This window comes from Bos indicus x Bos taurus, chromosome 14, assembly GCF_003369695.1.
Source record: "Bos indicus x Bos taurus breed Angus x Brahman F1 hybrid chromosome 14, Bos_hybrid_MaternalHap_v2.0, whole genome shotgun sequence".
Taxonomy (NCBI): Eukaryota; Metazoa; Chordata; class Mammalia; order Artiodactyla; family Bovidae; genus Bos; species Bos indicus x Bos taurus.
The window spans coordinates 55,212,557-55,235,857 of NC_040089.1; the positions used below are offsets into that span (position 1 = coordinate 55,212,557).

Sequence of the window (23,301 nt, forward strand, 5' to 3'; positions counted from 1 at the left end):
TGGGTTGGGAAGATCCCCTGGAGAAGGGCATGGCTAATACATAGGTATGCATCTTTTTCCTTCTTTTTTAGAGGGGCCTAGTGTTCCAACGTTTGGCTTTCTATAACTAGCCCACAATAACTGGACACAGGGTAGCTTTCAGTTTTCTGCCAGTATAGACAACGCTGTGATGAATAACCTTGTTCACAAATCTTTTTCTCACTGTTGTAGAGGCAACTGTTAGATTACAGGAAGTAGAAATGTTGAGTCAAAGGTAAATGCCTCTATAATTCTGGTAGCTTTTGCCAGATTCCCCTTTGGAAGGGTTATATCACTGTGTGAAGAATGATGTGGGTGAAGGAGGAGAGGAAAATCGGTTTTAATTTTTTCTTTAAACCCAATATTATATAGAAAAAATTTTGTTTGTTGAGTTCTTTCAGTGCCCAGGAAGAGGTGATATTACATATTCAACTGACAAACAATAATTATTTATTTCTAACAAATTTGGACAAGATATTTACTAATTTTAATGACCCAAATACTTACCTGAGCAAGGTTCACCATCGATGCGGTATCCAGCCCTTCCAAATCCAGCCACTACATTATTTTGTAAGACTGTATTGGTCCCTCTATTTATCTAGTACAATGATAAAGAAAATGCTTTAGGTCAGGCTTTTACACAATTACGCAATGAGAGCAGGTATGCAACATACACCAGTAAACTAATTATCACAATGCTTTCTGAAACAAAAATTTAATTCATTATTCACCCACATTCAAATTTATAATGCAAATGAAGTGCTGAAATTACCTTAGGTTCTTGGTGTAAACCCACCACTAGATATTATACCTTAGTCTTCATTAGAAAAATACATTAAAGTACATTTCAGTCACAAAATCCACTGGACGTGGTTCAATATTAACAAGCCGTACACCAAATTCCAGTATTATAGTAAGATTACAAAACTTTTGTCACTCTTTTTGGTTATATTCTGTCACCAATTTGATTAGTTAAGAAAAAGGCAACTGAGGCAATTATAGTGGGTCATTAAATTCAGTAGAGGCCTTCATTAAAGAAAATCTGCTATAATAAAAACAGGGTTAGAACAAGTATTAGGTAATTACGAAACAATTTTACTTTACAAGCCAAATCAGAGTGGTAGAAATGAAAGGTACAAGCATAGAAGGTTTATTTCTTGCCTAATAGTATCAGCAAAACAGACAAAATCGAACTGAAAGCATATTAAACACCCTTATCTTTAAAGATGATAAAAATAGTCAAATACAACTCATAAAAGTAAAATAAATTGTCTTTCAAAAGATATAACTAACTTTAATTGACATTTGGTTACATTCTAACATCTATAAACAGATGAAAAGAGAACATTATTATCTCATAAATGTATACTAAGGTCCAGACTTTTGGATTTTGCTTTAAGGTGATTATTAATGGTTGCACAAGAACAAAATTCAATCCCTATCCCATCTTTCAAAGTGAGCTATTTTTAATCCCTTTTCCTTCCTATGGTTTAAGTAAGCAAAATAAAAACAAAAGGAAGCTGTCTTTCCTCCAAATCCTCCTTCTGTACTTTCTATTTTCTTGTTCACAATCTCACTCTACATCTAAATAAATAGCTAAAGTAACTGAAGAAACTTCAGGGGAAATAGGGTTCAATTAGTAATATCTGATAAGAGGAAATAACCTTGCATAGAGAAGAATTTTAGATGAAAAATGAATTTTAGACCTTCTATATAAGTCTATCATTCCAATTTTTCATATAAGGAAGGAAACTAAATTCAGAGTTAAACAGTAATACGTGTAAGGCATTCAGTCAATTGGCAGCAGAGAAATCCTGTAGCGGAGCTTGAAAGCAGTAATTAATATTGGAGAAGCAAGGAAATAAGGGAAAACTACTTAAACCAAAGGATGCCAACACAGAAAAATCCAATGGCGACTGGAGCTCACCTTTTTTAAAAATTGGAGTATAATTGCTTTACCATATTGTGTTGGTTTCTGCTGTACAACAAAGTGAATCAGCTATATGTATACAAATATCCCCCAACTTGGAACGCCCATCCACCCCACTCCCCCATCTCACCCTTCTAGATCATCAGGGAGCACTGAGCTGATTTCCCTGTGCTATACCACAGGTTCCCACTATCTCTCCCTTTTACACATGGTAGCTTACAGTCTTCAAATTTGTTCATACTACCTCAATTGCGGCATGCCAGAGAGTGGAACTCAGATCTTTTCTGTTCTGATAGGTTCCTGGCCAAACTGAAAGTGTAACCAAGTTTCCCCGGACTCTGTTGGCATTCCCCCATATTCTTATGCCTAGAAAAAAATAAAGTCCCCCCAATACATATAAATTTGTAATGAGTACTATGGAGAATGTTGTTCATTTCTTCAATGAAATTAGTTTTCTAGTTTGAGCCTGACAACGAACCTCTTCAATTTTAGAGCAAATCCTCTAAACTCTTTGATACTCTACCTATTTAACAGATTTCCTGAAATAGAATCTTCTGCCGTGTTTGTTAAATATGTGGGTTCACAGGTTCTGCCCTAGATTTTAACAAACACACACTCATACTGTATACACCTTCACTGAGTTTATATTATGCTTTAGACTGATATTCAAGAAAGGTTAATTCCCTACAATCAAATTTACTTTTTATAAAATAATAGCATTTATTTGTGAATAATCTTTCTGATTGATATGTTAAAAGTCATAGTAATTTAAAATATTGGTGATTAGATAACTCACATAAGAGCACCGTCTGGTAAATAATTCTAGAGCTGTACTGTCCGTAGCTACATATGACTACTTATATGTAAAGTAAGTACAATTAAATTAAGTATAATTAAACTTAAAAATGCAGCTTATCAGTCACATTAGCCACATTTCAAGTGTTCAATGGCCACATGCAGTTTAGTAATTCCCATGTTAGCACAAACTTAGGCCATTTCCATTTTTGCAGAAAGACCAATTGGACACCATGGCTCCAAAGCTTGCATTCAAGGCTATCTGAGAAAGACAGATTATTGGACCAAAATATTATCATATTACCTTCCCCCACTGTAAAGTGAATGATATTATCATCTATGTCCAATCCATCTGTCCCAAATACACCAATTGCAGGGGAAAAGCCGTTGTGAAAAGCACAGCCTCTAACATAAGACGAGCCATGTTCTTGAATCTATAAAACATTGAGATTTAGTAAACATTTAAAAAATAAAACTAAAGTATATTTAAAGAAAAAAAAATTGAAGTAGGTGATTTTCAGTAAACAAATCTTGATAAATAAAATACTCAGTTTACATTCCATGAAAGGATATGATTTCCCAGGAGATCTTTTAATCCTAGGAAATGGCTATATTACTCAATTTATGATTAAATAAAGCAAAAAAAAATTGTTTACCTTAAAAGTGAATTAAAAATTCTCCAGTGGTTTTCAATGCATTTATATTTTATCACTACTTATAAAATGCAATCCACGGGGTCGCTACGAGTCGGATACAACTGAGCGACTTCACTTTCACTTTTCACTTTCATGCGTTGGAGAAGGAAATGGCAACCCACTCCAGTATTCTTGCCTGGAGAATCCCAGGGACAGGGGAGCCTAGTGGGCTGCCATCTATGGGGTCACACAGTAAGCAAAGTGATTCAGTTACACATATATATCTATTCTTTTTCATAGTTTTTCCTATTATAGGTTATTACAAGAATATTGACCACAGTTTCCCTTGCTATACTGCAGGTCCCTGTTTATCTATTTTACATACAGTAGTGTGTATATCGGAGAAGGCAATGGCACCCCACTCCAGTACCATTGCCTGGAAAATCCCATGGACGGAGGAGCCTGGTAGGCTGCAGTCCATGGGGTCGCACAGAGTCGGACACAACTGAAGCGACTTAGGAGCAGCAGCAGCAGCAGCAGTGTGTATATGGAGAATGCAATGGCAACCCGTTCCAGTATTCTTGCCTGGAAAATCCCAGGGACAGAGGAGCCTGGTGGGCTGCTGTCTATGGGGTCACACAGTCAGACACGACTGAAGCGACTTAGCAGCAGCAGCAGCAGTGTGTATATGTTAATCCCAGACTCCCAATTTATCTCCTCCCCAATAATATATGTACATATTTTATTTAAACACTTTTATTTTATACTGGAGCGTAGTTGGTTACAGTGTTGTGTGAGTTTCAGGTGTACAGCAAAGTGATTCAGTTATACATATATGTATCAATTCTTTTTCAAATTCCATATAAGAAATACACTCTTTCTCATTTTTCTTAAGTCACCAGCCCTCTAGGCATATTTATCTTCCCAGATAAATCTGGGAAGATAAATATGCCCTTTTGACAGAGGCATGGATATTCAGACATGGTTTTCATTTGAGAAATTTAAGCAGTACTCACTTTGTTTAATAGTAACTATTTGGACATATTTTTGGTCATTGTAAAACAAAGCAGAGATGTGAAATACTATCATAGATCTTCAATTTTTCTACCTCCTGTGCTCCATTTCCTTTTTTTTTTCTTACTGGCCTTAAATAAATGAATGACATGGTTGGAGTCAAATGGTTCCCACATGACATGCATGACACAACCAGCAGGACCTGGTCAGACTCCTGCTGTGAGTCTAAAAATGTCAATAGGAAATACAGCTACGAAATTTTTATTATATTAAATTTAGTTTCAGAAATTCTAAGATATGGCTATTAAGTAAAGTTAAATGAAAATAAAATTAAAATATTTAATTTTGAGTATATGCAAAAATTCAAAATAAAGTACAAACCTGTCCGAGGTTAAGAAATGTTACAGCATATCTTGGGTCTGTGCTATCTCTGAAGGCTTCTTGACCACTGTGATAAAATTCCACATTACTTATTCTTGCATTCCCTGGTGGGGAAAAGAGTTACACATTTTTTTCTTTGAAACTGAATAAAAATTTTTCAAAAACTATGAAAGTTCTAGTAATTTTCCAAATTACAAATTTGTTTTCAACTTTTTCAAGGAAATTACATTCATTTTTTATTCTTTTAATCCAAATAAGGTAATGTTTCTAAAGATGTTTTTTCACTGCCCTTCCAAAAACCTCTTTAGATATTTTTTTCTGAATAGCATCCATTCTCCATGAAATTTTAATATCACAGATGTACCACACATTGGGGTCACAAAGAGTCGGACACAACCTAGCAACTGAACAACAACTACATATCTGTCACTGTATAGCGGCCCTTTGGAGGACCATAGACTGTTTAAACTTTTTTTGCCCCCAAGAGTCAGTTTACACCTGTTGGTGTTATACTGTCCCTGTTAAGAATGCATGGCATGAGATACAATTTATAATTTACCTGACATTTCAATTTTGATGCTCCAAAGAGCTTTTTAAAGACATTATCTTTACATAATTTTTTCCAGAATATGTACTGCCAAGTATCTGCAGATTGAGTTTGTTGTAAGTGCCACTGAAGTGACAAAAAGCAATTTCATAGATTATTAGGAACAGCCATAACAATCTGTGAGAGATGACTCTATGTCAAGTTCTGTACTAAGTGCTTAACAGGCTATGTTTAATTCTCGTACAACATCTATGAGTCAGGAACTCTGATTACTCCTGTTTTTTATACAGGTTAACTGGGGCACAATGATTCATGTCTGAAAAAAAAAAAAAAAAAAACCAGTAGAGAATATTCGTTGTTTCAAAAACTGATATCTAATGAAATGCATTGGAGAAGAGTTATTTTACACTAGAAGGAAAATTGATTTCTGTCTGTAAATCCATGAGCCAGTGTTTGTATATATGGTGAAGAACTTAAGAAGTTCATAATGATACTAATAAGAAAACAAAACTAAAACTCCTTGTCACCTTCAGAGGATGATTGGGAACAAGTTCATTATTTTGAAAACCAAAAAATAAAAGGAAAGAATTCAACATTTTTTCCATCTAAATTATCCTTCAAGGTGGTCAAACAGTTGTCTGGGGAAGCTTCTCTTTATAGAAATATTCAAGATTATAAAAGAGGGGGGAATGGTAGTATTATCTTTTTAAACCTCAGTGATTTAATAGATCCAGGCAATGATTATTAATAACAGCTAATTTCACAAAAGGAAGAACAATTGTATATTATGTGCCTATTAATGGAAAAACAACCACCAGTTGTGAGGAATTCTTGCCTAAAAATCGACTCTGGGTCTGGTCATTTTACTAGTTCTAAATTTGCTACTTATTCATAGAGAATACAAAGGAGGCAGGAACATGTTAAATTCTAGGGGTGCATCACTAATTGGGGCTATTGCAGACACTATATGACAGATGACCTAGCTTCTTTTATTAGTAAATTACAAGGGAAGAAAAATGAATCAGAGATTTAAGATTCATAACCAGTTGCAATATGGATCTATTTAGAGTCCAACTTGAACAAAAAGAGTCAAAGAGAAAGAAGGAAATAAAGAAAGGAAGAAAGATAAAGAAAGAAGAGGAAAATGGGAAAGGGGAGGAGGAAAGAAGAGGGAGTGGGAGGGAGGGAAGAAAGGAGGAAGGAGAAGAAGGAATGAACTGGAGAATTCTGAACAGTCGTTTGATGTTTAGAAATTATAGCTAACATTTTAAAATCTGATTCTTACAGATGTTTTTAAAGATGTCTTTTAGATTTACACACTGAAATATCTCTAGATGAATATGTGGTTGCTCCATTCATAAGAGCCAAGATATAGAAACAACCCAACTGTCCATCAATGGATGAAAGGATGAAGATGTGAGGTACCCTCCCCTCTATCTATCTAAAATATTCCACTCTATATATACATATATCACATCATTCAGCCATCAGTAACACAGAATGAAGTTCCGTCATTTGGGACAACATGGATGGGCCTGGAGGGAATTACGATCAGTGAGATAAGTCAGACAGAGAAAGATAAACGCTGTATGATCTCATTTATATGCGGAATCTTTAAAAACTTCTGCATATAAATGAAATGGACTCGGGTTCGATCCCTAGGTCAGGAAGATTCCCTGGAGAAGGAAACGGCAATCTGCTCCAGTATTCTTGCATGGAGAATTCCACGGACAGAGGAGCCTGGCAGGCTACAGTCCTTGGCATCGTGAAGAGTTGGACACAGCTGAGTGACTAACATACACAAGAAAGCTGAACTCATAAAAACAGAAAAGAGAAAGGTGGTTATCAGGATCTATGGGGTGGGAGAAATAGGGAGCTATTTAAGGGTATAAACTTGCAACTAGTAGATAAATAAGTCCTGGACATCCGATGTACAGCATGGGGAAACAGTAAAAATACCATATTATAAACTTCAAAGTTGCTAAGAGACCAGGTCTTAATTGTGCTCACCGCAAACAAAGAAATAATACTTACATGACATGACAGAGATGTTAGTTAACACTACTGTGGTAATCAAATGGCAATATATCAAAGTATCAAATCAACATACTGTACACCTGAAACTTACCCAATATTATGTGTCCATTATATCTTAAAAAATATATGCCTGCTGCTTCAAAATAATCTGGGGCTTGAAGAAAGTGGGTGAGCACATAGGTAAAACAAGATGGGCCAAAGCTGATACTTGTGATAATTGGTGATGATAAGCATTATACATTTCTCTATTTTTAATATATGTTAGAAATTTTCCTTCACACAAGAATAACAGATTGGTTGTGCTTGTTATGAATTGATTTGTCTCTGAGTGTGATGCTGGGCGGGCTTCCCAGGCGGCACTAGTGGGAAAGAACCTGCCTGCCAATCCAGGAGATATAAGAGATGCAGGTTCGACCCCTGGCCTGGGAAAATCCCCTGGAGGAGGGCATGGCAACCCACTCCAGGATTCTTGCCTGGAGAATTCCATGGACAGAGGAAACAAGTGGGCTACCAGTCCATAGCATCGCAGAGTTGGACATGACTGAAGCAACTTAGCACCAGCATCAGTGGGTAAGCTGTTACCTAAGGTCACTGTTAATTTGATAATTAGTTTGTCTATGAAGATAAAATTAGAAGAATAATGTTAGGAATTTGGTTCTGGAGAGTGGTACCTGGACTATATAATACATATCAAGGCTCTGTTTTTCAATTTTAAAAAACAATACATTAGGCCCAAAACAGAGTCCCTTTTGCTAAGCCCTGCATCACCAAACAGACTTAATTACATTTTTAGCTCTCCTGAAATGGAATCTTAAACCAGCCCATTAGGAATTGCCTGATTAGCATTGATTAGGTAATCTGCTTGATAAACCTCTGCTCCCCCTACATTAGCCTTGCAACTGCCAATCCTCTTTTTGCCTAGTATAACTATCTTGTTGCTGCTTCCTTCTGCCTACAAAAGTCTTCTGTTTTGCACAGCTCTTTGATGCTCCTTTGCATTTGTTAGATTGGCTGCTGCCCCTTTTGTGTATCCTTGAATAAAGCTAATGAGATCTTTAAAATTTACTCAGTTGGATATATATATATATATATATATATATATATATTTATAACACAAGTGATCCTATAAAGAGTGAGGATTATTTAAAAATTAAACATGAAGAGACCATGCTATATTTCATTTAGAAAAATAAACTGAATCTGTACTAACCTTTAAAAGTCACCATATTTTCAGTGAAGGAACTGACTAGGACGCGTGCACCAAAAGATTCCTTCAACCAACCTGGATAATCCTCACCAAGTATTTTGATGTTCCTACTCAGTATCCCAACGTCGGCGGCTAATGTATAGCTCTGACTAGTTCCAGGAACATGGTATCTTTCAGCTGCAGCAGAAGGACAGTTGGATTATTACCAACACAGAAATATCTGTCTTTATTAGTTTCTTTGCAGCTTACAGGCCACATAACTTTCTAATATGCCAAAAATCAGAACAAATACATGAACTGATTCGAGTTACACACTTAAACGTATACAGATGGCAGCTAGAAATTACACCTTTTTATTTATAAAAAAATAATCAAAAGGAGTTCTTCCATTTATACCAAAGCAATTATTATAATTGCTTAGAAAGTTATTGCTTCATAGGTATTTTGCAATCACTTCAAATTATACATAAAGATACACTTGTAAGGCAAGTTGGGGAGCTTACTGTAATTTTAACAGATGAGGAAATGAGATAGAGAAGTAAAAGAACTTGCCTATGGCCACGTGGAGAATCAGTAACCCATAGATATTACCTCTCCTGATGCTTAAACCTTGGTTTGCTCTGCTTTTCCTGTGATATGTTTTATGAAATACAATTCTTTATAAATATGTAGTATATCCTTTTTATCAAACACAGTCTGTACATTTACATTTTCATGATTTAAAAACATAACCTAAATTACATTCTACATTTCAAGAGATCTCACTCAAAACTTTAAGACAAGCAGGTACATTTCAAACAGAGAGAAGTATCTGGCACTTTAAATGAAAGAATCTATACTATCAAACTTCAAAAACTACCTTATGATTAAAATATTCTTCAAAGAAACCCTTTACTTTTGATTTAAAGAAAAAATATGTGATATAGAATGATAAACACGTGCTTCTATCAAAATACTGCTTTAAAAAGTTTCTTTTATCATGCAGGTCAGATATCCACCAGTGTATCATGCCGCCTTAGCTGGGTTCTCAGGAACATCAGAAGTACCTGAATGGCTTTTCTAACATTACACTCCTGTCTGCTTCCACCTCCTCTGATTCAGATGAAGGTAAGGGTGGCGGTGAGGAGATACCCCTCGTCCAAGGTAAGGAGCATTGGCTGTGCTTTGCTGGAGGAGCCGTGAAGAGATACCCCACGCCCAAGGTAAGAGAAACCCAAGTAAGATGGTCGGTGCTGCAAGAGAGCATCAGAGGGCAAACATACTGAAACCATACTCACAGAAAACTAGTCAACCTAATCACACGAGGACCACAGCCTAGTCTAACTCAATGAAACTAAGCCATGCCCGTGGGGCAACCCAAGACGGGCGGGTCATGATGGAGAGATTTGACAGAATGTGGTCCACTGGAGAAGGGAATGGCAGGACACTTCAGTATTCTTTCCTTGAGAACCCCATGAACAGTATGAAAAGGCAAAATGATAGGATACTGAAAGAGAAACTCCCCAGGTCAGTAGGTGCCCAATATGCTACTGGAGATCAGTGGAGAAATGACTCCAGAAAGAATGAAGGGATGGAGACAAAGCAAAAAGAATACCCAGCTGTGGATGTGACTGGTGATAGAAGCAATGTCCGATGCTGTAAAGAGCAATATTGCATAGGAACCTGGAATGTCAGGTCCATGAATCAAGGCAAATTGGAGGTGGTCAAACAAGAGATGGCAAGAGTGAATGTCGACATTCTAGGAAACAGCGAACTGAAATGGACGGGAATGGGTGAATTTAACTCAGATGACCATTATATCTACTACTGTGGGCAGAAATCCCTCAGAAGAAATGGAGTGGCCATCATGGTCAACAAAAGAGTCCGAAATGCAGTACTTGGATGCAATCTCAAAAACAACAGAATGATCTCTGTTCGTTTCCAAGGCAAACCATTCAATATCACAGTAATCCAAGTCTATGCCCTAACCAGTAACACTGAAGAAGCTGAAGTTGAATGGTTCTATGAAGACCTACAAGACCTTTTAGAACTAACACCCAAAACAGATGTCCTTTTCATTATAGGGGACTGGAATGCAAAAGTACGAAGTCAAGAAACACCTGGAGTAACAGGCAAATTTGGCCTTGGAATACGGAATGAAGCAGGGCAAAGATTAATAGAGTTTTGCCAAGAAAATGCACTGGTCATAACAAACACCCTCTTCCAACAACACAAGAGAAGACTCTATACAGGCACATCACCAGATGGTCAACACCGAAATCAGACTGATTATATTCTTTGCAGCCAAAGAAGCTCTATACAGTCAGCAAAAACAAGACCAGGAGCTGACTGTGGCTCAGACCATGAACTCCTTATTGCCAAATTCAGACTTAAATTGAAGAAAGTAGGGAAAACCATTAGATCATTCAGGAATGACCTAAATCAAATCCCTTATGATTATACAGTGGAAGTGAGAAAGAGATTTAAGGGCCTAGATCTGATAGATAGAGTGCCTGATGAACTATGGAATGAGGTTTGTGACATTGTCCAGGAGACAGGGATCAAGACCATTCCCATGGAAAAGAATTGCAAAAAAGCAAAATGGCTGTCTGGGGAGGCCTTACAAATAGCTGTGAAAAGAACAGAAGCGAAAAGCAAAGGAGAAAAGGAAAGATATAAACATCTGAATGCAGAGTTCCAAAGAAGAGCAAGAAGAGATAAGAAAGCCTTCTTCAGCAATCAATGCAAAGAAATAGAGGAAAACAACAGAATGGGAAAGACTAGAGATCTCTTCAAGAAAATCAGAGATACCAAAGGAACATTTCATGCAAAGATGGGCTCGATAAAGGACAGAAATGGTATGGACCTAACAGAAGCAGATGATATTAAGAAGAGGTGGCAAGAATACACAGAAGAACTGTACAAAAAAGATCTTCATGACTCAGATAATCACGATGGTGTGATCACTGACCTACAGCCAGACATCCTGGAATGTGAAGTCAAGTGGGCCTTAGAAAGCATCACTACGAACAAAGCTAGTGGAGGTGATGGAATTCCAGTTGAACTGTTCCAAATCCTGAAAGATAATGCTGTGAAAGTGCTGCACTCAATATGCCAGCAAATTTGGACAACTCAGCAGTGGCCACAGGACTGGAAAAGGTCAGTTTTCATTCCAATCCCAAAGAAAGGCAATGCCAAAGAATGCTCAAACTACCGCACAATTGCACTCATCTCACACGCTAGGAAAGTAATGCTCAAAATTCTCCAAGCCAGGCTTCAGCAATATGTGAACCATGAACTTCCAGATGTTCAAGCTGGTTTTAGAAAAGGCAGAGGAACCAGAGATCAAATTGCCAACATCCACTGGATCATGGAAAAAGCAAGAGAGTTCCAGAAAAACATCTATTTCTGCTTTACTGACTATGCCAAAGCCTTATCACTGTGTGGATCACAATAAACTGTGGAAAATTCTTCAAGAGATGGGAATACCAGACCATCTGACCTGCCTCTTGAGAAATTTGTATGCAGGTCAGGAAGCAACAGTTAGAACTGGACATGGAACAACAGACTGGTTCCAAAAAGGAAAAGGAGTACGTCAAGGCTGTATACTGTCACCCTGTTTATTTAACTTATATGCAGAGTACATCATGAGAAACGCTGGGCTGGAAGAAACACAAGCTGGAATCAAGATTGCCTGGAGAAATATCAATAACCTCAGATAGGCAGATGACACCACCCTTATGGCAGAAAGTGAAGAGGAACTCAAAAGCCTCTTGATGAAAGTGAAAGTGGAGAGTGAAAAAGTTGGCTTAAAGCTCAACATTCAGAAAACGAAGATCATGGCATCCGGTCCCACCACTTCATGGGAAATAGATGGGGAAACAGTGGAAACAGTGTTAGACATTATTTTTCTGGGCTCCAAAATCACTACAGATGGTGACTGCAGCCATGAAATTAAAAGACGCTTGCTCCTTGGAAGGAAAGTTATGACCAACCTAGACAGCATATTCAAAAGCAGAGACATTACTTTGCCAACAAAGGTTCGTCTAGTCAAGGCTATGGTTTTTCCAGTGGTCATGTACGGATGTGAGAGTTGGACTATGAAGAAGGCTGAGTGCCGAAGAATTGATGCTTTTGAACTGTGGTGTTGGAGAAGACTCTTGAGAGTCCTTTGGACTGCAAGGAGATCCAACCAGTCCATTCTGAAGGAGATCAGCCCTGGGATTATTTTGGAAGGAATGATGCTAAAGCTGAAACTCCAGTACTTTGGCCACCTCATGCGAAGAGTTGACTCATTGGAAAAGACTCTGATGCCGGGAGGGATTGGGGGCAGGAGGAGAAGGGGACGACAGAGGATGAGATGGCTGGATGGCATCACTGACTCGATGGACGTGAGTCTGAGTGAACTCCGGGAGTTGGTGATGGACTGGGAGGCCTGGCGTGCTGCGATTCATGGGGTCGCAGTTAGACACAACTGAGCGACTGATCTGATCTGATGTGATCTGAGCATGTGAAATGAGGCATCCCTGGTGGCTAAGATGGTAAAGAATCTGCCTACTATGCAGGATACCTGGGTTTGATCTCTGGGTTGTGAAGATTCCCTGGAGGAGGGCATGGCAGCCCACTCCAGTATTCCTGCATGGAGAATTCCCATGGACAGAGGAGCCTGACAGGCTACAGTCCATGGGGTTGCAGAGTTGGACATGATTGAGTGACTAAGCACAGCACAGCATGTGAAATGGGAAAAGGCTGGGGTGTTGGGAAGGCCCTGATTCTACAAGCTGAAAGATAACCTTCAATTGATTCTGATTAATACCTTCTCTCCTTGAGAATGAGAGTTTGCCATTTTGCAGTAGCTTGTCTAAATGCAGTTACCACTGAGGAATGTGTCAGTGAAACCAATCAGGGCAAAGATGCTCTTGGATCAAGATTCCTCAAATTTCAGTGTGCATAAGTATGTCTGCTGCTACCGCTACTGCTGCTGCTAAGTATGTCTAGAAGCTTGCTTAAAACAGGAAGTGCCAGCCTTATCCCATGGAATATAACGGTCACTGCCGAATATTTGCTGAATAAACGAATACATTTAGCAGGAACTCTTGGCAGCCAACACGTGAAGAGTAGCACCCTCTGGGTACCACTGCCAATTTCACTGAAATGCACCTATAAAATAACTGTGAGATATTTCATCAAATAATTGCAATTACAGAGGAGAGATGTGACTCTTTCAAGACATTTTAATGATATAGCTATTTGGTTAAAGAACAGCCACTTACCAAAGTGGGTGTAGGAAAGGGTATCATTGAGAATGAGAATTTTGTGATCATGCAGGATTTTAACGATGCTTCTAGTTTCCGTCTGGTGGAAATCATAGCTTGTGGTTGTTATCACAATCTCTTCACCCTCCTTAGAAAAATTCCAAATTCAAGACAATTTTAAAAAATAGGTTTATGTCTCTTAATAATTATTAAATAATTCTAATTTAACTTACATTGGTTACAACCATAGTATTATCAGAGAAAACAAACCATATCTTTAGGTTTCTAAAATAAATATGCTTTAGTTTGATACCAAGAATTCTATATCCTGAATTATGTCAATATTTCCTCAAGTTGAATTCAGTCACTTAATACACATTTTTAAAATTAGATAGATCAAAGCAAATATATTCATATATATATTAAAAATTGGTCAGAATAATATTCTTAAGACTTAAAAAACTCCCCCCAGATTTTTTTACACAATTAACTATCACTGGATATTCCTGAAAGGTGAGAAAGGCAGAGAAAAGTGACAGTACAGGGTCAAGTCTTAGAATCTCTATCATATATGACAAGCTCCTCTTTGTCATCCAAGCCTCTGCTCAACTATACTTGCAGAGGAGGAAAAAGATGTTTTGCCTCTACCCTACCAAGTTCTTAGCTAGGACCTCTGTAACAAAAGACCGAATAACATGAGAAAAGCGTATGTTTTATTCAGTGTAAGTTTTAAATGACAGAAGACCTGAAGAAATTGTTAAACCTGAGCACTTAAAAAATTATTCATTTGTTAAATTTACTGACGCGCTGACTCTCTGTGGCTGCACGCAGGCATTTCCTAGTTGTGGCGAGCGAGGCTACTCTCTAGCTGCAGTGCACGGGCTTCCCATGCATGGCTTCTCTTGCTGCAGAGACCAGGCTCTAGGGCACGTGGGCTTCAGGAGTTGCGGCACTTGGGCTCAGTTGTTGCAACCTGGGGGTTCTAGAATGCAGGTTCAGTAGTTGGGGTGCACGGGTTTAGTTGCCCCACAGCATGTGGAATCTTCCCTTACCAGGGATTGAACCCATGTCCTCTGTATTGGCCCCGTGTCCCCTGTATTGGCAGGCAGATTCTTAACTACTGGGCCACAACCTTGAGCATTTTTATGGAACAGTGGGGAGTATAGGAAAATGTGATAGGGTATGAGCTAAGTGTAGGAAACTGGGATAAACATCAACACTTGTCCATTCTGATTCCTATGTCTCTGTCTTTAAAGCTGAGGATGGTCCTTTCTTCTGGGTACAGGCAACTTTCACATGAAGGTTTTATGACCTGCTTCAGGGGAAGGTCAGAAAGTCCTCCTGCACACGCAGAAATTTTTCGGCTTAAAATAGTCAATATTTTTGGATAGTATGTCCTGAATACTGTCACACCTTTGACAGAGGCCTTCTTTGGCAACTCAATTTAATGTCATCTGCCACCCTCTACCATGGCAGTCTCTATCACACCTGATTTATTTCCTTCATTAGGAAGATTATGATCTAAAATAACATGTATTTATTTATTCATTTAGTGTCTGCCTCTCCCACCTCAATGCAATTTCCTCTCTATTTTGACCAATTTCTTCACAAATGAATCCTCTGTGCCTAGAAAATGTTTGACACTCAGCTAAATATCAACTGTATAATTAATATGCATAAAATATTAACTGGATAAGTAATAATAAATGATAATTGGATAATGGGGATATTTAAATCATTTAATCACCTTTAAAAAGTAATCACACCTCAACTATCACAATTATCACATGCAAACCTATGAATGTAGTAGAAATTGGAATTGCCACTGTTCATAATCTACCAAAATCTCTTACTTAATATAGGCCTTTTTTGAATATCACTAGGCATCAAGATCTAGTTTCTTTCCAAACACTTAACGTGTAAAATCACAAATTAGAAGCAAATCTCAGACAAGTGAGATAACACAAAAGTGCGTTTAAAAAAATTCCTTTTTCTGTTTGCCAAGAATTTGTAAACAATTTTTTTTTACCCTCAAACCTTCATATTTCCCTTTTATAACTTATACATAACGTTCTTTTTTTTTTTCAAATATTTATTTTTTTATTTTTTTAAATTTTTTATTCCTTTATTTCTCATGTGTTCCCCATCCTGAACCCTCCTCCCTCCTCCCTCCCCATACCATCCCTCTGGGTCGTCCCAGTGCACCAGCCCCAAGCATCCAGCATCGTGCATTGAACCTGGACTGGCATCTCGTTTCATACATGACATTTCACATGTTTCAATGCCATTCTCCCAAATCTTCCCACCCTCTCCCTCTCCCACAGAGTCCATAAGCCTGTTCTATACATCAGTGTCTCTTTTGCTGTCTTGTATACAGGGTTATCATTACCATCTTTCTAAATTCCATATATATGCGTTAGTATACTGTATTGGTGTTTTTCCTTCTGGCTTACTTCACTCTGTATAATAGGCTCCAGTTTCATCCACCTCATTAGAACTGATTCAAATGTATTCTTTTTAATGGTTGAGTAATACTCCATTGTGTATATGTACCACAGCTTTCTTAGCCATTCATCTGCTGATGGACATCTAGGTTGCTTCCATGTCCTGGCTATTATAAACAGTGCTGCGATGAACATTGGGGTTCACGTGTCTCTTTCCCTTCTGGTTTCCTCAGTGTGTATGCCCAGCAGTGGGATTGCTGGATCATAAGGCAGTTCTATTTCCAGTTTTTTAAGGAATCTCCACACTGTTCTCCATAGTGGCTGTACTAGTTTGCATTCCCACCAACAGTGTAAGAGGGTTCCCTTTTCTCCACACCCTCTCCAGCATTTATTATTTGTAGACTTTTGGATCGCAGCCATTCTGACTGGTGTGAAATGGTATCTCATAGTGGTTTTGATTTGCATTTCTCTGATAATGAGTGATGTTGAGCATCTTTATAAATATCCATAACGTTCTTTATATATTCTGAAGAACCTCTGATACCACAATTTTTAAATGCCTGCTGTCAAAGTCAGATTTTTGAGTGCAAGCTAATTGTAAAACACACATTTCTTGCCTGGGTAATCATGTGAGAAAATTAATGTCCATGAAAATAAAGAAGAAACCTTTTTAAGTTGACCCACTGCGTGTTTTTACTTCCCCTGCAGAGTAATTCCTCTACCTGCCAATCCACAGCATCCATCAGAGAAAGGACTCTGGAACCTGCCGCTGCAGTTTCTGAGAGTTTAGTTTTATATATCGAATGTGGAATTCCATGAAGGTCCAGTTCACCAAACACCCCTGAAGGAGAAAAACCCACTCCTATTTATTCACCATACAGAACTGAGTTAGGTGCTAGTATAAAATGAAACAATAGATATATTTCAGTAAGTGATTGAACATTTTAGAATTAATGCAAAGGATTAGGGTTATCTGCTCAGGGCTATAGAAGAAGGCTTTGGCTGTCTGACCCATTGCTAGGAATCTGGTCCCTAGAAATTAAATCCAGTACACAAGGATACACGAATGAGGATGCTTAATACAGCAATATTTGGAAATACTAGAAAAACTAGAATTAATCTAAATGTACATCGATAGCAGAATGAAGGAGTAAATTAGAATATATTATAATACTGTAGTGTAATATGCTATAAAAAGAAAGAGCTTTATATGTAAGTATCGATCTGGAAAGATATTCATATGTTAACAATAAAACACACAGTAATATATTTAGCTTGACCATGTTTTTGGTCAAGTCATTTTATGTAATATGAATATAGACAAAGATAAAAAGCATGAAAAGAACATGTAGAAACTGCTAATGTTAGTTTCCTCATGCAGAGAGGAGAACTGGTAAGATGTATGTCTTTTCTTGATATTGTTCTGTGTTGTTAGAACTGGTATTTTTGAAATAAAAAAATAAACACATAAAAGCAAAAAAAAATTTTTTTAAGGTTGCATTCGTCTGCCTCAGGAAATTTTTTTTTTCTTTTTCCTTTTCTTTATCCCACACTGTGTGGGGTTTTAGCTCCCCGACTAGGGATCAAACCTATACTCCTTGCCCAAGAAGCAAAGTCTTAACCAAATGAGCCCCCAAGGAAGTCCCAGGAAACTTTTAAGATTTGAATTTGTCTGTCTTGGAAGAGCTAACTCAATTTTAAGCCATTTAAAAAATCCCCTTACTTACTATCACTGTTTTAGAAATTGTACATTAGAGCGAGTGAAGCACATTTATTGAGTTGGCCAAAAAGTTCATTTTCAGTTTTTTCATAAGATAGTATGGGGGAAGAAAAGTCTGAATGAACGAGCTTTTTGGCCAACACAGCATGTATCTTTTAAGTAAAGATGCAGTGGTGATTTGAGAGACTAGCATTGAACCATGTATATTATCGTATGTGAAATAGATCGTCAGTTCAGTTTCGATGCATGAGACAGGGTGCTCAGGGCTGGTGCACTGGGATGACCCTGAGGGATGGGATGGGGAGGGAAGCGGGAGAGGGTTCAGGATGGGGAACACATGTACACCCATGGCTGATTCATATCAATGTATGGCAAAAACTGCTACACTATTTTAAAGTAATTAGCCTCCTATTAAAATAAATAAATTAAAAAAAAAGATGCAGTGGTATTAATAAAAGCGGTTATTTACTGGGACCAAATTAAACCCTCTCAGGTCCATTGCTTTCTAGGCTCAAATGGGAATCTGTACAACCACACAAATGCAACTGGAAAATTAAAACACAACAATAGTTACAACTGGATAACTGACACCAGAGTCAACTGATCCACAGATTACTAATACTGTGTAGGAATAATGTGCAGGAAAGTTACCTTAAAGGGGAAAAGTCCTAAAGTATGAAAAATAGTATTGTTTCTACAAAAGAAAGATTATGAAGAAAACCAGATTAGAGAAATAATCTACTTATGGAGTGACCAATGTTAGTTTTGTAATAAATTACATTTTGGTTTAGAATTTAATGTGGCACGATTTAATTTTTTTAAATGTTGGCAACTTTTATAACCCATTACTACAAATCAGTGTTTGTAAAAACTTCTAATACTGTAAATTTATGAACTGAGGGCAAGTCTATTAGTGCTCCATGTTTTAAAGCAGATTCTCAAAACTAACACAATTCTTTCGGTGTCTGGGAGCACATACCTAAGACCTTGGATCCTTGATTTGGTCCTTCTGGAAGAGCCCACTCTGGAGTAGAATGATTCCCTCTCAGAACAATCTGTAATTCTCCTTTGAAAGGATTGTCTTCCCAGCCACCGATTAATCTGCCTCCCTGAAGTGAAGCAGAAAGTTGTTAATACTTAGAAACTGAGCAGGACAAACTTCCCCATAAAAAAGGAATTAGGAAGGCTTGCAGCCTCTCTTAATGAAAATATATGAACTGTTGTTTTACAGAAAAACAGTATTGTAACTAGAAGTGATCTTAATTTAACTCCTCCACTTTGGGATAGGCAGTTTAAATGATTTTTTCCAAGGCCAAATTCAACTTCTACTGGTCAGAACTGGACCTAAAACTGAGACCTCCTGACACCTAAACTAATGCCGTTTGAACAGATCACACCGTATCTTAAAATAACACAGCATATATAAAGTATATTCTTTTCATTTTTGTTCAGTTGCTATGACTCTTTTGTGACCCCATGGGCTGTATCCCACTAGGCTTCTCTGTCCATGGAATTCTGCAGGCAGGAAGACTGGAATGGGTTGCCAGTTCTTTCTCCAGGGGATTTTCCCAACTCAGGGATCCAACTCCTGTCTCCTGCATTGCAGGTGGATTCTTTACTGCTGAGTCACTGGGGAAGCCAAGCTATGCTATTCATGAGCCATCACTGTTAATAAAAATTACTATTACTAAATGGTTTCTGATTCTATGCCAGGTTTAACATGCAAGGCTTTACATATTTTATATCATTTCATCTTTACACTAAACCCATGAATTGGAATTATTATCCTCATTTCATAGATCATAAAACTGATGTGGAAAGAAGTCAAATAACCTAACTTGTTACCCAACAATTTAACAATGAGGTAAGGATTCAATTGTAGCGGTAACTTCCCTCTAAGCTCTGCATCTAACCAAAATATCCCATATCTTTAAAGCTTTAAAGGCCTAGTTTTATGAAAGAAGGCTCTCATTTATTTTTTAGTGGTGCTTAATAGCTTTTGGTTAAGCTATTCTTTTAAATGAACACCAATAAAACACTGACAGAACAATTAAATTGATTAAACTACTACATATTCAAGACCATCTGAGGTTTATGAGAGAACGAGGTGATTATTTCAAACTGAAATATTTTTATTAGCCTGCTCCTGGTTTTCATAATCCCTTCTACATCCATTCATCTTAAGAAATACTGTTCACTTTCTTTTCTTTTCTTTTTTTTAAAAAAAGACTTAAAATCTTTTTTTCCCCCAGAACTCTAGGGAATTCTCTCTTAGTTGCAGCAAGCTGTGAGTTTAGTTTTACCTAACAATGATATAAATTATTTTAAAGGACTGAAAATGAGGAGACCTCATACTACAAAGTAGCATGATAATTACCACATAAGGAATGTGTTAAAATGTAAAGGAGAGCAGAAATATAAGTTCAATGTATTGAACTTAGGCTTGCATTTCATGGGGTAGAGCCAGTTGTGTTTCAATTCACATCAGTTGAATATGCTTTCTTATAAGCTGTTCAATAAATCTCCAACATTTTAGCACTTGGCTAGTAAGGGTGAAAGTTAACAAGACCCTCAGTCTTACCTGCAGTGATATGTAGGTAGCATTCAGAACAACTTTTCTGTAAGAAGACTCTGCAGCTCCTACATTATGTTTATCTTCCAATTCTAGAACCCCCCAAATAACAAGCCTTTCCATTGGTGGGATATCTGTGTCTGCCACAATCCATGTTCCTATAAAACAAGACTTTAATGTAAGGAATATAACATAATCCATAGACTATAGCCTATAGATAAAACATTGACAGCCTTATCAGTGAGTCCTAATTTTGAAGTTAGTGAGTCTTTTTTCCATATAATATAACATCCAGGATACAGAATGGAACCCACCTCTTCACATTTTCTTTCTCCAGGGTGTGCTGCATAACAGTATCTACCCTAACTGCTAAGTATTTTGGCATCTATCCTAAAGGTGATAAACACAAGCATTTTATTTATTTACATTTATGCATTTACCTTCAGGAATAACAACATTTGCCCCTGGGTAAGGTATGGTATAATTATTTTCTTGAGATGATTGCCAAAAAGAATTATTCGACCATAAGCTGAAAAGAGAAAAGAAATATTTCCATTTAGTATTATCTCTGTTTATTTAATAAGCATCTCCTTAGAGTGTAGCACTATACTAGATGTTTTGGGGATAACAGAATGCAAATTAGATAGTTTGTAATTTCACTGAAAGCTAATGTATGCAATTAGTAAAAGACTCAACACACATAACTACATAGAGATTTTTCTCCATTGAAGAAAACTATCTGAATCACTTTTTATCCTACTAAAGCCTTATTGTGATATGCTAATTTTGTCTATCACATGAATAATTTGATTTCTTTAGAAGATTTCTTTTCTAAAACTTTTTAATTTTATCTTGAAGCATAGTTGATTAGCAATGTTGTGATACTTTCAGGTGTACAGCAAAGTGACTCAGTTATACATAAACACGTGCCTATTCTTTTTCAAATTCTTTACCCATTTAGCTTGTTACGTCATATGGAGCAGAGTTCTCTGTGCTGTACAGTACGTCCTTGTTAGTTACCTACTTTTTTTTTTTTAATTTTATTTTATTTTTAAACTTTACAATATTGTATTGGTTTTGCCAAATATCGAAATGAATCCACCACAGGTATACATGTGTTCCCCATCCTGAACCCTCCTCCCTAGTTACCTACTTTAAATATAGCAGTGTGTATGCAGGTGGAAAAGTGAAAAGAAACGCATTCTTTGTCCATTTAAAGATTCTTAGATATGGTGCTATTTCAAGGGGAAAACGGCAAGAGGGCATATAGTTGGTTAGATTCTGTGAAGGAGGCCTGGAAGAATGGTCTCTGAATTGGAAAGGGTGGGTCAATGAGAGTAAGGCCCTGGGCTGGGTGCACAGATAATAGTCTATAACCAGAGTGAAAAGTGTTATGTTAAATTGAAATAAATATGGAAAGTGTGCAGCTTTTCAGATGGCACCAGTGGTAAAGAATCCTCCTGCCAGTGCAGGAGATACAAGAGATACAGGTTCAATCCCTGGATTGGGAAGATCCCCTGGAGAAGGAAATGGCAACTCACTTCACTATTCTTGACTGGAAAATTCCATGGACACAGGAACTTGGTGGGCTACAGTCCATGGGGTTGGTTGCAAAGAGTCAGACACGACTGACCATGCATGCATAGCACAGCATACAGAAAGTGTGTTGGAGGAGACACCATCTCTACTCACCGTCACTATGCCTGCTAGAAACTATCTCAGTACAAACTGTTACAAACAATATTATTACACAGTTGAGGGTATTTTCCTGTTTAAAAATGATCACAGAGGTTGCTATGCTGCCTGAGTAAGAAATTTAAAAATTTTTCTGATACTAATGCAGGAAGTCTAAAGAATACCAATATAGTTTGTTTGGTTAAAAGTATATTTTTATGACACATTTTAATTACTCAGGTGTATTACTAAAAAAATCTGTTGCTCAGAAATCCTGTTATAAAAATTTTGTCTTCATGGGTTTAAAACAGAAGCTAGCGGGTCATTTAGGATTATTTATACTAACAATAATACATTTTTTAATGAAGCGATCTCAATGAAGGTTGTTTAAAGGTTATATCTATCTAACTGAATAACTTGATCAGCATTGTACAGATTCAATAGCTGAGTTCTCAAGCTTTTCTCAAGCCTTTCAGTCTTATGCCCAGCAGCACTATACTAGATGCTATATATTCTTCTAATTGCCCACTGTTATGATCAATAAAGCCTAATACCTCTTGGACTAAGCACTTGTGTGTTGCGTAGGTAGAACTGCATATTCTATTCCTGAGGTACAATTTTGGATCAAGAGTCTATTTGTTCTCACTGCTGCTGCTGCTGGTTAGCTGCTTCAGTCGTGTCCAACTCTTTGTGACTCTATGGAATGCAGCCCACCAGGCTCCTCTGTCCATGGGTTTCTCCAGGCAAGAATACTGGAGGGGGTTGCCTTGCCCTTCTCCAGGGAATCTTCCCAACCCAGGGATCGAACCTGGGTCTCCTGCATTGCAGGAAGGTTCTTTACTGCTGAGCCACCAGGGAAGCCCACTCTCACTGATAGCTATCTGCAAAATACAAACTAACAAGTCCAATTGCATCTATTTCTAGTGAGCAGAACTCATACTGTGGGAGGAAAAAACTCTTCCTATGGTATATATGTGAAGTATATATTAGGGGGGCAGAGGCCACATCTCTCAACCTAATCTCAGTGCTCAGTACAGTGCCTGGAACATGGCAGGTACTCAGTAAACTTTTTTTTTATGGTTGAATGTATAAA

General features: G+C 37.5%; 1 protein-coding gene across 3 annotated transcripts in view; it reads right to left on the bottom strand.

The window, feature by feature from the left end:
• Positions 1-23,301, bottom strand: part of PKHD1L1 (PKHD1 like 1) — a 178,556-nt gene that overhangs the window by 39,740 nt on the left and 115,515 nt on the right. For all 3 annotated transcript variants that reach the window (XM_027561303.1, XM_027561304.1, XM_027561305.1), the window contains exons 54-63: positions 20,975-21,063; positions 20,544-20,692; positions 18,942-19,071; positions 16,965-17,083; positions 13,817-13,946; positions 8,568-8,741; positions 4,774-4,877; positions 3,048-3,177; positions 2,193-2,314; positions 526-616 (exon numbers count right to left, since the gene is read on the bottom strand). In XM_027561303.1, coding sequence (XP_027417104.1) covers positions 526-616; positions 2,193-2,314; positions 3,048-3,177; positions 4,774-4,877; positions 8,568-8,741; positions 13,817-13,946; positions 16,965-17,083; positions 18,942-19,071; positions 20,544-20,692; positions 20,975-21,063 — 1,238 coding nt within the window. The remainder of the gene's footprint in view (positions 1-525; positions 617-2,192; positions 2,315-3,047; positions 3,178-4,773; positions 4,878-8,567; positions 8,742-13,816; positions 13,947-16,964; positions 17,084-18,941; positions 19,072-20,543; positions 20,693-20,974; positions 21,064-23,301) is intronic.